The sequence below is a fragment of the Cataglyphis hispanica genome, chromosome 1, assembly GCF_021464435.1.
Source record: "Cataglyphis hispanica isolate Lineage 1 chromosome 1, ULB_Chis1_1.0, whole genome shotgun sequence".
Lineage (NCBI taxonomy): Eukaryota > Metazoa > Arthropoda > Insecta > Hymenoptera > Formicidae > Cataglyphis > Cataglyphis hispanica.
The window spans coordinates 5,092,490-5,106,942 of record NC_065954.1 but is presented as its reverse complement, the minus strand read 5'-3'; the positions used below and the strand labels follow the sequence as shown (position 1 = coordinate 5,106,942).

At 36.5% G+C, this 14,453-nt stretch overlaps 1 protein-coding gene across 2 annotated transcripts in view; it reads left to right on the top strand.

The window, feature by feature from the left end:
- The window catches only part of LOC126849442 (ankyrin repeat and SAM domain-containing protein 1A-like), a 44,901-nt gene extending 31,145 nt beyond the window's left edge, over nt 1-13,756 (top strand). For both annotated transcript variants that reach the window (XM_050591265.1, XM_050591273.1), the window contains 7 exons: nt 1,644-1,964; nt 2,230-2,357; nt 2,439-2,819; nt 4,518-4,832; nt 5,537-5,695; nt 5,790-5,927; nt 6,049-13,756. In XM_050591265.1, the coding sequence (XP_050447222.1) occupies nt 1,644-1,964; nt 2,230-2,357; nt 2,439-2,819; nt 4,518-4,832; nt 5,537-5,695; nt 5,790-5,927; nt 6,049-6,654 (2,048 nt within the window). In that variant the 3' untranslated portion in view covers nt 6,655-13,756. The remainder of the gene's footprint in view (nt 1-1,643; nt 1,965-2,229; nt 2,358-2,438; nt 2,820-4,517; nt 4,833-5,536; nt 5,696-5,789; nt 5,928-6,048) is intronic.
- The last annotated feature ends 697 nt before the right edge of the window (nt 13,757-14,453 follow it).

Genomic DNA, 14,453 nt, shown 5'->3' with positions numbered 1-14,453 from the left:
CTATTTTCATATATTTTTAAACTTCTGTTTAAAACAAGAATTTTTTAAAAATATTTTTTGATATTTCCAATTATCTTGATAATCTTCAGCTGTCACACTTTTCGTGAAACTGAATAGATATCAGTCAAATGAATTTCTTAGGCGGTAACTAAAAAAGAATGAACAGCGAAAGCTGGAAAGATGAGGATTTATATAATAATTTGTGTATATAAACTTGAATAACTACCTACATGTGACTGTGTGTGTGTGTGACTGAAGAGCAGCAGCGGTAAGCAGACGACGCCCTCCGTGATGGAGCTTTAATTAAAATTACGTACGTTTGCTTCTTGTAACGTGTATACGTTACTCTCTTCCCTTCTTCTCGCTTCTATTTAATATTTTTATGAGCTTTTCATTATGGACGCGCGTGTACGGCTACGTGTATCTTGAGCATGCTTGTATGCGCATCTCCTGAGCGAATTATTTCGCAATCTCGGAAGAGCACAAGACATTTTTGAATGAACACTCATGATGACGGGTTAAATTGGTCCTTTTTCTTTCTCTTATATTTTACTGGTGTGAATCCTCATTTGCGGAATTTGTATGAAAACATTTCTATTTCGGGATCTCACGCAGGACGTCGATTGTTGCGAATGTGTCTTTGAAGGGCTTACAACGCAAACTTGTAACAAGCACCCTTTTTACGCGAGATGTGTGTGGGATCATGATAAATGGAAGCGAAGGACCGTAGAAAGGACCGAGAAAAGGGGGAAATTGGGAAATTATTCGCACTTATGTGATGCGAAGGAATGCAATGTCGGAGTGTGCGCGCGCTTGAGAGGAAATTACGACAAGAGCCACGAGATCGCACGTTGAATATCTTTTCACTACACAGAGAGAAAGTATAGTATCGCAAAGATGCTACTATTTTTCCTCCACGCAATTTGGAAAATTGTCTTTTTAACATTGATTTGACGTTAATTACATTTGAGAATAAGCGTAAAGTTTAATTTTTTATTTTGACATTTAGAGAATTTTTAATTAATATTATTATTTTTTTATCGATGCTTAATTACATGAAAAACAATATGAGAGCAATAAAGTGTTTAAAGATTATATTGTAAGATAATCTTGATTGTCTTAGCTCCAGGGGCTAATTCTCATTGAAACGTTAAGCAAGAATTCACAATGAATATTTAACATATTTGTAAATTCGTCGGTTTGCTGCATATGTATTATGAGAATAGCAAATTATAGTTAATATTCGTTTGAAGAGTGTTGAAACTGCAGAATAAAAAGCGGCCAGTAAGCGTTGTAAACTGTGAAATACATAAAGTTGATTCTAGATTTTCTCAGAAATCTCAAAAATCACAGCGATACGGTATGATATGATATGTTTGTAGGAATAGAACCTCTCTTAACATTTACTGTTTTTACGAAATTTTGATGACAAATTCTTTGACGAAAATGAGAGAACGATACAATGTTTAAATATTTCATGTAATTATAAAAAAAGCACTCAATTTTCTCTTTATATTTCAATTTTAAATAAACATGTAATTTGAAACTTATATTTATGAGTGATATATAAAAATGGTACATCTGTAATGATATCAGAATGTGAAAAAGAGAAGAGCGATAGTAATCCACCGGCATGCCGATAGGTTTGTTAAAGGGCTCCGTCACGGCTGAACGGCCGCGTACTTTACGCCGCTTGCGGAACGTCTACGGTCAGACCGCATGCGGGATGGGAACTGGTAGCGACTGCGGGGGTGGAGATCGTCTCGAGGACGGTGAAGTCGCCTTTCGGCTTTCCGGCGACCGGGATCGCGACAGGGACGAGAAGTCCCTTAGCATAATGAGCCCCTTCGACGAGCAGGAGGAATGGGCGAAGATCTCGGAGATTATGGCATCGTTCGGAACTGGTCTTGTGCGAGAATCGGTGTTCGTCAGTGAGCTCGAGAAAGAGTTTCAAACGAGGCTAGGTAATCTTACCGCCGTGCACGATGTTTTTCATTCCGTCGGTGATGATCGTCGATCTTGAACAATTTCTCAATTGTAGATTAATTTAAATAATTTATAGTGAATTTTAAAAAAATTATCTACATATTAAAAATAGTGTTTTATTCTTTATCTTATATTAAGTTACATATTTTTTACAATGCGTCGCATATTTTAATGTTTTGTTAAAATTGATATTTCAACAAATTGTCAATAAAAAAAAATATTCTTTCATTTTGTATATCTTAGGTTTAAATTCAGACATTAGCAGCAGTCCTATCGTTTCCACATCCGTGGGTCAATGGCTGTCCAGTTTAAGTCTGGCGGATTACGAGTCTCTTTTTATCAACTATGGCTTCGACGATCTCGAGTTTATAGTGAGTAGAATCGCATGCGTTTCACGTTCTGTGATTGCGATCGCGAAACATGCGGAAAATCGTTTAATCGCGCGGTTGCAGAACGGGGTGTTGGATGAGTCGGATTTACGCGACATGGGGATCAGCAGCGATCAAGAACGGGCGATGATCATGGACGCGGTCGGATTGTTGAACAAACGAGTGGAAAAGCGTAGCGGCAATCACGGTCAATCGGTAGAGGAGTGGCTGAAAAGCATCCACCTGGAAAATTATGCGGAGACGTTTAGAAAGCATCTGTACACTGACATGGATCGGGTCAAACGAATCTGGGAGGTCGAGTTGGCGGCAGTCCTGGAGATCCAGAAGCCGGCGCATCGCAAACGCATTCTTGCGTCCGTGAATAGCCCGAATAGTGCTCGCGCGGAAACTCGAAACGGCACGGGAACGAACTTGGAAGACTTGAATAAGGATCTTAATACGTTGGTAAGTGACAATTAAATTTCTTCTATTATTTTGATATAATATTAATTTAATTAAATGTAAATAAAGTTTAAATCCATCCTCGAAAGATCTCAATATATAAATAATTATAGAGAAAAGTTAATGAGAGTTAAGTAAATATATAGAAAGCTCATTACGCTTATTAAGAGAAACTTCAAAAAATAAGAATTAAAAATATATATCATGCAAAATGAATTTTCTTGTTGATGAATTATATAGTTTGAAATATTTATTGTACATCGAAATACAGAAAGAATCAATAGATAACACGTTCAACGAGGGTGTCTGACAAGAGCGAACACTTCGCCGGCGAGGGTAGGTTGCATCAGCAATCGAGGACTGGGGATGGTGTGGCAAACCTGATCGTCCCCGACGCATTTTGCTCACTCGATCGCGTTATAATCTAAATATCGTGTCTAATTGGAGACTCGGTATTGTGATGCACGCGCGTATGTGTGCTCTCTCTCGGCGATGATCGCTCGAGCGCCACTCGATGCTTTTTGTTCGGATGCCTCCACCGTATTAGGCGTCGATAAGTACATCGCACTGCTCGCCTGCACCTCCTACGCTCGTGTTCTCTTAATTAGCTCATTAAATCCCGTAAACGTCTCCGGCAACCGGATTTATTCGACTCGCATCATTCTCGCGCTCGATAATCCCGACAAATTGGTCTCTTCTGCCCTTTCAGCTGGCCTCTTCCTCCCTTGATTTTTCGCAGCTATCGGATCCAACGAACCGTAGTTTGACTCCGGCATTCTCGTTGGTAACGCCCGCGGATTTTCGTTGTAGTCCATACGCTCTCCAACGTTCGAATTTTATCCGTTCTCTCTCGAGTTTTCATTTCATCTCTTTCGGCCGAGTCTTCTGCAATTTGTCGCAATGGCAATACCCGGAATTATATTCAGAGACCAGATGGAGCGAATGGTACGGATTGTAATCCGAATTCGAGTGTCGCGCCTATCCGGTTCGAATCCAATTTATTTGCAATATATCTGAAATATCGTGATATCGGTGCTACACGATGCAGTGTTCTAGCATAGTTGGTAAAAAATTTTCTTTTGGTGTAACATGAATGCGGTTTTACAACGCAATGCATTCACAAGGGTAATTGCACGCCGCACAAAGTAAATTCGGGATGAATTCGACTTGGTAATATGCCGTATAAAAGAATGGTGCAATTTTTTTTTACATTGCACATGCCCCGGCATTTCATTAAAATCAATTAGTTCAACAGATTCTTGTCACTGTAAAGCTATAAAAAAATATCTGTCAGAAAATTGCAACCTCGGGGCAGACATGGCAGTTTCTATTTGGAATTGCACAGAAATTGGAATTTATCTGTAAGAGTATATAAAAACAGCTTTGTTTTAGTATGCAATTTTGTGCGATGATTGAAGAGAATTTAAAGGACAATTTAAATATTTTTTGTGAGAATAAAAAGATTTTCAAGGCTAATATACATTCGCAATTCTAAAGAACACAAAGGATTTTATTATTATTTATTATACAATTATTACATTATATTATACAATACTTAAGACTTAAGGCATTAAAGATTATGTATTTTGCAAACGAACGGCCTGAACCGCACATTTTTCTGATTTATTCGGGATTGCCGGTTGGATAATCCGGGTGATGCGTGGCAGCTCTCAAATCTTGGTCGCGCTATTATTTCCGTAGAAGACGAATATACAGCAGCTGAAAGAGGAGATACGGGAGAAATTGCCGGAAGCAACGGTAGACGGTAACGGTGGCACGTCGATAACCGGTGGAACGAATTCGGCGACCACGGGTACATTAAGGCATCGTAAAAACAGGCCGGCGCCCCAGCCACCCCAACGACCTAGTTCGCATAATGGGGCGATTTCGGCGCCGGAACAGCTCGAGATCAGAGCTCCATCCGAGCTGCTCTTTGGCGTGCCCTCCACTCTCAAGACACAGTGGAGGCACCAACCGAAGGCTCTAGTCACCGGCTGCGTCACGTACGTCGCTAATGTAAGTGCCTTCTGCTTTTATATCGTTTATGTCTATTATCTCTCTTGTATCTTTGGAAAAAAACTTTGCTTTTTATTTTCTAAACGTAATGAGCAATAGTAGTAAACAGTTTTCAGTAGATATCAGATCTTTTAACTCCGTTCAAACGCCACTTTAAATCGCAAATTTTTGGCATTTATCGAATATGAAAAACTATACACGAATTTTCTTGTCTTTCAAAATATAATTGTTTTATATATCGTAAACTGTACGCGGATTATGTGCATGTAAGGTGTTTTTATTTTAAAAATATGTTATGTGTATGTGTGATAAAATAAGAGTTATTATTGACATTAGAAAAAAAATGTTATAAGCTTATAACATATGTTAATTGTTGTATAATTATACTATTTTGTCATAATTTTGTCTTTTTCCATTGATTATGCATGACAAGTGCATTATGACACTCGTTAAATCGCTTTCAAGGCTGACTGTGATTATAGTTAATTCGTGAAATACGATAATAAGCTTCGTGCTCAGAAAATTGCTCTGTCTATTAATTCCTCGGAATATTCCAATTCAAGAAAATCTATTTACATTCAGAATTGATTCAACGAATAGTAATTACAAAATTTGTGATTAATCTTACAAAGTTTAAAAATCTCTTTAAAATTTTTTGCTGTTGGTTTTTAGAAAGAAATTCTTTCTATTTTTAAATAATATAGTATCTGGGCTCCACCGTCGTCAAGGAATTGCGTGGTACCGAGTCGACGAAAAAATCGATACAGAAGCTGAAGAAGACATTTCGAGAACCGAGAGTCACCCTTGACATTATGCTGGCGATTTCTTATCGTGGCGTTCGTTTTCTCAACACGTTGACTAACGTAAGAATGTTTTTTCTCTGACGGAAAATAGTAAGCGTGTAAGATGAGAAAATTTAGAAATGTAACGTTTTTTTTTTTATGACTAATACGATAGGAGCCAATTTGCGAGCACGAAATTCGCAATATTCATTGCGCCTGTCAGGATGCTGACGATCTTACGCACTTTGCGTACATCACAAAGGACCACGCCAGTAGCACACACTTCTGTCATGTATTTTGCGTTCCAACGATGGTAAATATCAATTTTAGAGAGTTGTAGGAAAAATTTCTCTAATTTTTTTATATTGCATATCTATTCGTTTACTATTTAATTTATTGCGAATACGTACGAAGCGCAACTACTTCGGTTACAGGATCAAGCGACAGAGGTCATATTGACTTTGGGTCAGGCTTTCGAGGTAGCTTATCAAATGGCATTAAAGGACAAGATCGGTGGCCACGCGATTCGATCTCAATCTGCCAATCAACTAACAACGCTCACCGGATCGTCGAAGTCGACGACCAAAATGTCCGTGTCTCCCGATTCCGCATCCGATCCCATCAATCGAGACACGGATCATACTACGGCTTTCAATTCCACGGCGTGCGCGAATTCCAAGATGAAATCGCGATCGAAGTCCATACCGAATCCAAATCTCCATACCATTAATCCAAATCCAACGCAGGACAGTAACTCCAATTCCAGTTCCAGCTCGACGACCACCGCGAACTGCAATCCAAGCTCGAATTCTACCTCGAGCCCCAGCACGAACTCGATCACCAGCTCGAACTCGAACAGCACCACTAATCAGATCACTAAACCCTTGGTCACTCATGGCCGTTCTCATTCCGTCAACGACATCAAGGTAAATGGTAATCAATTGAAGTTAGCACCGGCGCCGGTAGACGACATTGGTATCGGAGTGAAAGATATGAAGCCTGGTTCTAGAGCTCCGATCGCGCTTTCCGAGGAGCTCTAAGTTGTATCTCGGGTTGAAATGTGTCGCGATAGCGTAATCGCGTAGCGTTCGATATGACAGGAATAATACATCGCTTTCGATATAAATGGCAGAAAAATCTACGTCTAAATTTCCATTCAAGATGGAATTGCATATACAATAGAAGTGGTTGTCATAATGACTTTTTGATTCTTCAATTTAGCAGCATATTCGATGACATTTACAATGTGAGACAATTACAGTTTGTTATTATTCGCAAAATTCGCGTAAACAGTTAAGCAAAGTATCATTTATATAGATACGCGACTCGCGAGATTTTGAGATTAATAACGATTGCAAAAAATGCGAACGATATTCTCTTGATCGATTCCTGATATTATACGTTTAGAAATTAGTATGGTTCCTTAACGCGTAAGAAGAAATGTCTTTTATCACTTTTTTATTCGACTGGATTTGATTCTGTCACTTCTCCAGTGACGTACATATGTATTTATGGTGTACACGCATATACATATTCATCGCTGGAAGGGGAGATATTCAGTTATTATGGGATTTAACGAATGACACATATGGCCTCGAGAATGACGAAGGTAAGTAGAGCATCGTCGCTATATTCTGCACCTTCAAATTGATATTCGACTGATTTTACAACAGTGACACTGTGATTTTGAATGCGAGATGTGCATTGGCCAAAGTGATTCATCGAGGCAACTAATTGATCGTTCGTCGCACATACTTCCGGCGGACGATGAAACGCATTAGATCTTTCTTCCTTACGACGCGTTGTTATAGTAAGCAGTATTATTATGTCATGATTTAATGATAAAAAAGAATGAGCGTAAATACGCTCGCCACGATATTATCTAGCAAGAAATTGCTATAATAATGAATGTGCAATTTTTAATGTGCAGCTTTAATCTGTCACGATTACGCTCGATGGTTCGTATCTGATTTTCATCCGATATATGAATCGATCATTTTATTTATCTCGAAAATGCTACTCATAGCATTGATATTTGTTAGCGGACCACAGGAAAAGTAAAGATGCGAAGGAAAAAGTGCGATGTTCTAAAACATATATGCTCAATATCGATCTCTCGTAAAACGTAAACGGTGACCAACGAATCCGTTCCGTACTTCCCTCCCCGTGTTTTCTCCGTGATTTTCTCATTCCTCGATCCCAAGTTCCGATTTCCAATTACAATCGTTTCATTCTTCAAGACTGAGGGTCCTTATCTCGTTTTATATTTCGTGTTTTTTAGTGTAATTTACACAATATAAGAGGAACATTGAATCGAAAGAAAAAGGATTTTAATATATTTATTCGGCGAAATTCGCGTGAATACGGGAAATATATGCAAGCGTAACATCAAATATCTATCGACTATTTGATACGCGAATATTACTCGTCGAAAAACAAGAAACGAGAAAAACGCTCGTACAACTGTATCGCAATTGATTGCGATTCAGAATGTCATCTATATATATATACGTCATTTCTAGTTAGCAAAAAGCATGATTAACTGACTTTCTCTTCTCTCTCTTCACTTATGATACAATTAAAATTATATAATCTAGAAAAGATAGAGAATCGATAGAGTCGAAACTAGTTGACTAAGGTTACCGGTTTGCTCGAATCCGATAATATAATATCATATTGGTAACGTTGTGCGTAACGGGGATATTCCGTTTTTACAACGTGCGGGCCTAAAAAACTGGGTAATTATCTTACAAAATTTATTTAACTATATATACCATGCATTCGACTGCATATATATAACGAAAAGAAACTACAGCGAAAAATGAAATTTTATATAGACTTATAATCAGACACGCCCTCTTTTTTTGTTTGTTTCTTTCACTTAAACCAAAGAAACATAAATATGTATAAATACATATGTGAGAGAGATACTATGTGAAAGAAAGAACGACATATAATAACGGATATAATATAAGAATGATCGAGAGCCGTCAGAGAGGGAAAGAAAACGACAAACTGCCAAAATGATACACCATCATCACCTCGATAGCTATACGCACACTTTGTCACGTTTACAACATCATAATTCATTGTACGTTAACAATTAAGGTATATACAAGATAAATGTTGACATCGACGATTTGGAATTTCCTTTTTTCGCGAAACATAATTAAGTATTCTACGCATTTGATGTATTCATGTAGCAGCTATGTATAGTGAGTAGTGTCGGTAGGGAGCATGTTGTATCGATGTGTCGATAGGTACCATTTAACGATATACTGTATAAGAAACAAGGAGGAGAAGCAGGTACGTAGCATGTAAAACGTCATTGATGATCGCGCGACAGCGAACGAATTCAATTGATTTGTTCGTGTGTGAATTCGCGCAATGCAATTAATAGTGCCAATGCGCGAGCCTGTAGCGTATATTTTCAATTCGATCTCACTCTGTTTGTCTTTCGGGAAAATATTTCGTAAGAAGAGAAAAATAGGATAATAGAGTAAATATATGTGTAATTTTTTTCTTTTGCTCATTTTTTTAGTTATATATTTTTTTTAATATACATTGACAAGTGCACGTTATCCTAAGAGATACAAATCGCCGATCAATATTAATAAATAAAATAAGAAATATTAATAAAAATAAAAAAACATATTAATAGTGCGCGAATTATCATCTAATGAACTATTACAGAACTCGTATACATATTTGTGAATGACGGATTATTCCCTGTCTTATTTTTTCTTTTTATATACACGGAAGACAAACTCGTCGAGACACTGAGATCGATATTGATTTCTTTCGGTATCGAGATGGATTTTAAGAAACGTAAAATATCTCGCACAAAAAAAAAGATTGATTCTCGGACCAAGCAAGAACAAGCACAAGAACATTTTACTCGTTACAGATTATCGTTAAAATATTAGCAGTGCATCTGCGCTTTTTCATAAAGGCATGGACTTTAACCTTGTGACCATTGGTACCGATAGTGGCATAAAATCTTTATGCTGTCGATATTATATAGTACGATTTTTAGAATATATGTACATATATATATATATATATATATATATATATATATATATATATAGGAAATTATACACAAACCACCGCGAATCAGTTTTTTCCATTAATACCAAAGAAATTGTGAGTGATCATTTGTATCATTGTGATTTGTACATTTGATGATTATCGTAGCATATAGCAATTGTTCTTTAATATGATTTATTGTTAGATAATTTTTTTATGATTTGTAACTTGCATATCAAGTTTTGTTGCACATAATTTTAACAGAATTGACTCTATAATAATTAATAATAGCGCCGTTTTTAAAACTTATACATATTCTAGTTTTATATAGATGTGGTATTGTATATAATTATATAATCGAATGTATTTATCGCATGCATGTCAATAAACGTGAGAATTTTGTTTGCTTTACGCCAATCAAATTTGCATAGCAAATGCATTTTGACGCGTCGTCGGTTAACTCGACAAAGGTCCTGCAATTTGCTGAAATGTATTTAGATTTCTCTCTCACTCTTTGATTATAGAAGTCTAAATATAAATAGCATCACATAGAGAACGACATTTTAATAATTATATATCATGATTTATATCGTTATTTATAAATTTATTATTTCTGTATATTTTTTTTTGTTATTCACCGAACGCAACTGACAATAAAACATGATTTTTTTGTTATATAATATTGTTATTTTATAGATGTGTATATGTAATAAGACCGATTCTCTCTAAAAACGATTATACAACACGGTTTCGACAATAGCAGTTTAATTCTATACGCATAAATGTGCATCGTTGTAAACTGATTCCGGTGGTAGCGTATCCGCAGTCCTTTGTGTGGTTGTTGAAAAAAAAAAAAATCTGTGTACAGTTGTCGATATTACCTTCGTTTCGGTCGCGAGCGCGAATTCGTGCGCTTTTAAAGCCGTAGTTGGGTGTATTTCGCGGATCGTTACACACGAAATGCAACTGTTCCTGATTTTCGCGCAACCAGGGATATTAAAGCCGGGAGTTAATATTTCGGAGCACGAATTTCCGTACTTTTTAATATACGAAATCTACGAGTCGATCTAGTCTCGGAAAGTTATTAATTCCGAAAAATATGACGTATTCCCCGGCATTAACCGCGTACCTGCGCCAGTAAGAGTTCGTGGAAGCGAGATGAATGTATAGGATAATACGCGCGCGCGCGCGCGCACACACACACACACACACACGATGTGGCTCAGCAAAAAGGAGCGACATTTCACGAGACATACACACATGTGCATATACATAAATAGATGTTTTCACATTTTTCGCGAAAGCTAATTTTCTTTGTTCTTTGGTCGTTTAGCTCGTATATAACGGCCAACTGGAAACTGAACTTTAATTCCGCATAGTCGACGGCGCGTTATCGAGGGTACGCCGTTAATAATCAACTAACAGTAATTGTGTACGTATGCACTCGCGTCTGGCGCTTTGTATCAGGCGCATAAATATCGATCGATCCAGGGAGATTGAAACAGATACAATTTTGATACTTTATATTTAATAATTTTGACTTGATTTAATCCTTGGTGTCGTCAATTTCTAGGAAAATATTATATCATTGATTTCGCCTTTATACAATCAATCCCAGCAATATCAATTTTCTACGCTCTTAAGATATATGAAAAATAAAGACTCAACACGGAAGATTTAGCGCTTTTAAGAATCGTATTTATTAATGTAATGTATTATTGTTCGTTAGATATTTTATGAATATTTTCTTCGATTCTAATTCAAATCGTGATTACTCATACGTAGATTTACAAAGTTAAATTTATCGATAAAATCGGAGTTGTGCGCGTAGATTCACCTCGAACGCAGTTATTGTTCTTGCAATAAAATTGGCAACATATGCCAAGTTAATATTTTTCACTGCCGAAATAAATAAACAATTACATTTGTTAATACAATGTCAAAATTAGAAATTATTACTTTTAAACTCCTTGCAATAATAATTTAATTGACTATGACAATAGTTGCACTGCGTTTTTAAATTGGTATCTTAAGGTTCATATATTCATCACTTGCATAAAATAATAAAACATGTGATCTACCTATCTGTAATCATCTAGATCATTGCACATGTACATGTTAAACAATTTTTTATTAGCGCTATTCTCTCTATTAGTGCTAAGCTCTATACTCTATAAAATTTCCTATCTTTGATAGAATTTCTCATTAGAGGAATCAGACGTTTCGCAGCGACTTGTATCTTTTAAATATGTTCAAGATTGTATTAAAGGAATACCGAGACGGAATGAAATTGTATTTACTCGAAAGCCAACGGAATAATTGAACCACAGAGGAACAAAATATGGAAGATGAATCTTTACACATACGCATACGGAAGTGTATATAGCGGGAGTGAGAGTAAATGTAAAATAAGTGAACCAGAAACGATTTAAAAGTCGAAATGTCACGGCGCAAAATGCTACGATCGCTGGAACGGAAGAGTAGACAAATCTCTGGTATCGAATGGTCACGCTTTTTGAATCGAATGCTGTGCGGATTGGATATTCGAAAAAAAATTCGATATAACTTTGCTTTGTAGCTCACACACAAACATTCTCATAAATATTAGTTTTAGTTAATTGACAAATTTAAGTGACCTCTCTCTTTTTTTTTTTGTTCTTTTTGAACGCAAAATTTGAAAAAGATAGGAAATCAGTAATCTCAGTCTTCAACTTAATTACTTTAATTAAATAATTTTTATTAGAAAACGATCCGTATTGAACAAAGCAATTTATCAATACAATATATATACGGTATATTCATCAAACTTAACGAATAACCGTAATGCTTAAAAAATATAAAAAGACGAGCAAGATGATTAACAGCTATATAGGTATATCGGATATACGTATCTATATTAGATGTAGAAGCCGAAATAAAATCACTCAACTTGCATTCGTCACTTATTACGCGCTATTGAAGGAAATAATAAATTTTTCATATTTTGACAATAATGTCAGTTTGAAATAAAGATTTTTAAAAGAACGTAATTATGATTATCGCTTAATTGTATTTATATCATCATTAAAACTGTCGATTTCTATACAACGTAATAATTTTTTTTGTTATCTTTAACGTCTCTCTCTTCTTTAATAATTCGTTATTATTTATTATGACTTCGTAATATAATTGAAGAACGGTGAGAATGTGAGATAAAATAGAAGCTTGTGTGTGAGGTACCAAGGCGTGACCTAAGTTTATGAAAGCATACAATTTTCAAATGTGTGATTAGTGATTAATTATATATAAGTTTTGCGTCTATACCACAGAAAAATGCAGATAAATCTCGAAATATCTAATTTTAAATTAAATCAAGGTCGAATACATAATAACTGCACTGTATTTTCCATATCTCTTCCCTCATTATAAATGTCAAAACGTTTACGGTGCTCGATCTCGGGATATTTATGATTTGATGTGGCAGGGAACAGTGGCTTGATCGTTGTATATTCTCAAGATTCACGGTGAAGCAATAAAGTGGAGAGTGTACTCGCTAGTCGTAGAACCGTGGGGCGAATATGCGACGCCGACGACGTCGGTCCTCCTTGACGTCGATCCGACAAAGCCTTAGACTCCTCAGATACTGGCGCGACGGAAGTGAATAGGATATTCGTCGGGAAAACTTCGCGCTATGAATATTTATGTATGCTTTACGATCTCGCGCGCGTACTCGAGAAGTCCGGCGAGTCGGCGACGAGTCGAGGACATAGGATTTGTGCGGTCGAGTGTAAGTACGTACTCAAATATATAAAGAAAGATAGAGCGAGAGAGTGAGAGCGAAAAAGCGAGAGAGAGAGAGAGAGAGAGAGAGAGAGAAAAAGACATATAAACTGTCGGTGTCTTTTGAAATCAAAAGGAACAAATCCATATGGAGCTGTTGCCGAGGATGCCATATAATAAATGCGCTATTTTATACCGAGCAGCCTGATTAGATGCAAACTTCTTATATACGTTCTTGTATACATTATATTTATTATTGTTCATGTTTACTAGAATGATATATATATGAGACAGAGATTATTCCCTGGATATCTATAACGCCTTGAAGAAAATAAAACAGACTACTTTGCGGGAGATGATTGATGATTTATTCGAGATAGAGCCTAGACAATTCCTTTTTCCTAATCCTATTTTACATACATTTTTTTTATTACACGCCTATTTAATGAAGTTAATTAATTCAAATATTGATTTATTCTATTATATCTTGCGCTCAGTCTATTTGTCGTGTATTTAGAAAATTCATTTATGATTCTAACTAATTAATATAGAATGAAGTTTATTCTTCTCTCTCGAAGAATATATACAGCCGTGCTATAAGCGAACTTTTCCTAAGTGAAATTGGTATTGTTAGTCGTCGAATCGATAATGCAGCTTGTACTTTGTATAATTTCTTCTTTCCTCCTCCGACCAACGAAGCGGGTCCGCAAGGTAAGCAGGCAGTTCGGCAAAGATGCTAATTAACCAAGTTTCAGTCTTAACAAAGTTTTTCGATTAGCCAGTAAATTGTTATACGATGCGGGCCTCTCTTGCTGTGGCGGCGGGCAAGCTTGCCTATTATCTTCCCAAACAAACCTAAAATCGTACCGGTGAAACGCAGCAAAATAATGGAAAGCCTGGAAGTTTCGTCGTTAAAATTTGTCGAGAAAGTGCTGAGAATCAATTGGCAAGCCGACACGTTTTCAAGAAGTTAGTCCGCACAAGTCTTGACACCTGAGACTGCATGCGAAACTTTCTGCGCTTTTCAGTGGAAAACGCAATTACAAGCCGC